Here is a 2584-nt window from a genome sequence, read left to right on the forward strand (position 1 = left end):
GTTAATTTATCTTTAATTTGTATTATGTGAAGATCTGTCTAATTAGAGTTCAGCAAAGTAAAGTAAAGTAACGTAAACTATTTAATTCGAAAGGTAGAAGTAATCCTCACACTAATAAGTGGCCATTTTAAGTAACTGTCCCTTATAGACACCTAAGAAATTCAGGCAGCTGCAACAGAATTAAAACCCAAGACCTCTGCTCTACAAAGAGAGAAGTGACCCTTGCACTAACGTCTGGACAATTTACCAACTAAGCTACTTGTAAGAAGACACTCATTTGGGAGTTGCGAACCTCAGAACTTGCAGAACTATTATTTACCGCGGAATTTCTGAACTTGTATAAATGACTAGGTAAAATTCATTTCACGAGTACATTAAAACATGATTAAAATAAGAAATCTAAGTTAGGAGAATCTAAAATATTCAAATTCTAAAATAGTATAAAAGGAAATCTAAAAGTACTAGCTAGCCTCGTACGAGTGTGAGAACCAAAACCATGAGTCAATATAACGATCGAGTCGGCGTCGTTCATGTATCATAAGGCGTCGGCATGTCACACCGACTCGTTATGGTGATTCATGATTTCGGTTCTAACACTCGTACGAAATCTTCTCCAGTACTTTTAGATTTCTTTTTATTCTATTTTAGAACTTGGATATTTTAGATTCTCTTCACTTAGATTTAGATATGATTTGTATTATATACATTCCCATATTATACTGTATAGGTTTTGGGGAGCATCCCTCGTATGGTGTCTAGTGCGCTTTTCGATGCTTCCCTCTACTCCTTCACTAATTTTTATTTTATTTTATCATTATTTTCTGCCTATGTTTATATTTGTCGTATGGGAGAAAACTGTAATAAATAAATGCACATGCTCAAATAAATAAAGATTGTCAACAACATAACGGGTGACGTGACCGCAAGCTCAAGTAACAAACTGTTTCTGTTGAAAAGCAACGAAAGGCAACTACATTGGAAGGCAATGAAAGGAAGTAAAAATCCTTAAATTCCCCGTTTTCAGGATAATAGCAGCACGTTACTCGTGTTGTAATTATTCACTTTGCAGAGGTTCGCAATCGAGGTAGTTGCACATTTCGCAGGTTCGTTGGTTGCGCGGTACAGTGTCATAAATTCAATGTACTGAATTTACCCACCTGTATACTGGAACCCACAGATACATAAAAGAGTTGCAAAAGTAAAAAACATCGAGGACATCTTTGCTAGCGTTTGTCGAGATCAACGAAGTAAACAGTGTTTTCCCCCATCATTTTTCCGGGTTACGACTGCGCGAGAGTTGGGGCGACGTTCTCCTGAGGAGAATTGAATAGTTTCAGGCTGAAAGTGAGTGCTGGCGTGAAAACTGGGAGTAGTGACTTTTTTTTTAATTTTTATTTTTCTTTAACAGCAGCAACTTTTTTTAAGGAAGAGGGTATCGGAAATGTGCATGAAAGTATCATGAAAAGAGCGAAGAAAGGTGTGCATATCTTTAGCCTGTCAAGCAGGCGTTACTATTTTATCAGCAAAGGGATAATTTCAAAACAATGGCATGTCATTCCATTCATTGAATTTGAACTTCTGTTGTTCTGAAATTTCTGTCCCCTTTTCACCAAAATAGTTACCTTTTGAGAAATGCTGAGCGTAGTTGAACAAACGTCAAATTTAATTTATTGTCATAGTCTCTAATTTTTCTTTGACATCGTAGAGCGCGCGATTGCGTGACACGCCTCATTTTTACCACTGGCATTTGCATAAAATAATAATTTCATCCGTCGCGCGTGGCTCTGAGGAAAGAAGGACGACTGCTCGTGGTCTAGCTCAAGAACTGATTTTCTCTTCGCTCAACGGACATTGAATAACAATTTTACTCGATGGTCGAATGTAAGAGGTTCAAAGACTGAACATGTACGGTTGAATGATCATCACTGACGACTATGGAACGCCATAACTGTCTTATGATACTTTTGGTCATGATACTCGGTGCTTACGTCCTTATGTTCGGTGCTTACTTCCTTATATTCGTCGCTTAAATCATTATATTCGGTGCATACTTCGTTATATCCAGTGCTTACTACGTTATATTCGGTGTTTAAATCATATAATCGGTGCTTAATTACTTCACTATATTCGGTGCTTACTTTATTATATTCGGTGCTTACTTTATTATAATCGGTGCTTACTTTAATTTAATCGGTGCTTACTTCATTATAATCGGTGCAAACTTCATTATAATCGGTGCTTACTTCATTATATTCGGTAGTCATTCTATATACTGGGTGGTTTATTCGTTCCGTGTCCGCTTGATTATATTCGGTGTTCACTCCATTATATTCGGTGCTTACTTCATTATATTCGGTGCTTAAATCAGTATATTGGGTGGTCATTTTATTATACTGGGTGGTTTATTCGTTCGGTGTTCACTTCATTATCTTCGTGTTCACTTCAGTATATTCGGTATTCGGTGCAAACTTCGTGATGATCGTCACCACGCTCCCAAACAACATTCCGTTTTGCTTTGTTGAAGCGCGAAAAAATGGATGACATCTTGACGGAAGTAAACCTTGAAACGCTGGCTGCAGTATTT

At 37.3% G+C, this 2584-nt stretch overlaps 1 protein-coding gene across 2 annotated transcripts in view; it reads right to left on the reverse strand.

The window, feature by feature from the left end:
• LOC138030086 (fibroblast growth factor receptor 3-like) overlaps window positions 1–1290 on the reverse strand; it is a 73301-nt gene extending 72011 nt beyond the window's left edge. For both annotated transcript variants that reach the window (XM_068877945.1, XM_068877942.1), the window contains exon 1: window positions 1158–1290. In XM_068877945.1, the coding sequence (XP_068734046.1) occupies window positions 1158–1218 (61 nt within the window). In that variant the 5' untranslated portion in view covers window positions 1219–1290. The remainder of the gene's footprint in view (window positions 1–1157) is intronic.
• Between the last annotated feature and the right edge of the window lie 1294 nt (window positions 1291–2584).

This window comes from Montipora capricornis, chromosome 13 (genome assembly GCF_036669925.1).
Source record: "Montipora capricornis isolate CH-2021 chromosome 13, ASM3666992v2, whole genome shotgun sequence".
Taxonomy (NCBI): Eukaryota; Metazoa; Cnidaria; class Anthozoa; order Scleractinia; family Acroporidae; genus Montipora; species Montipora capricornis.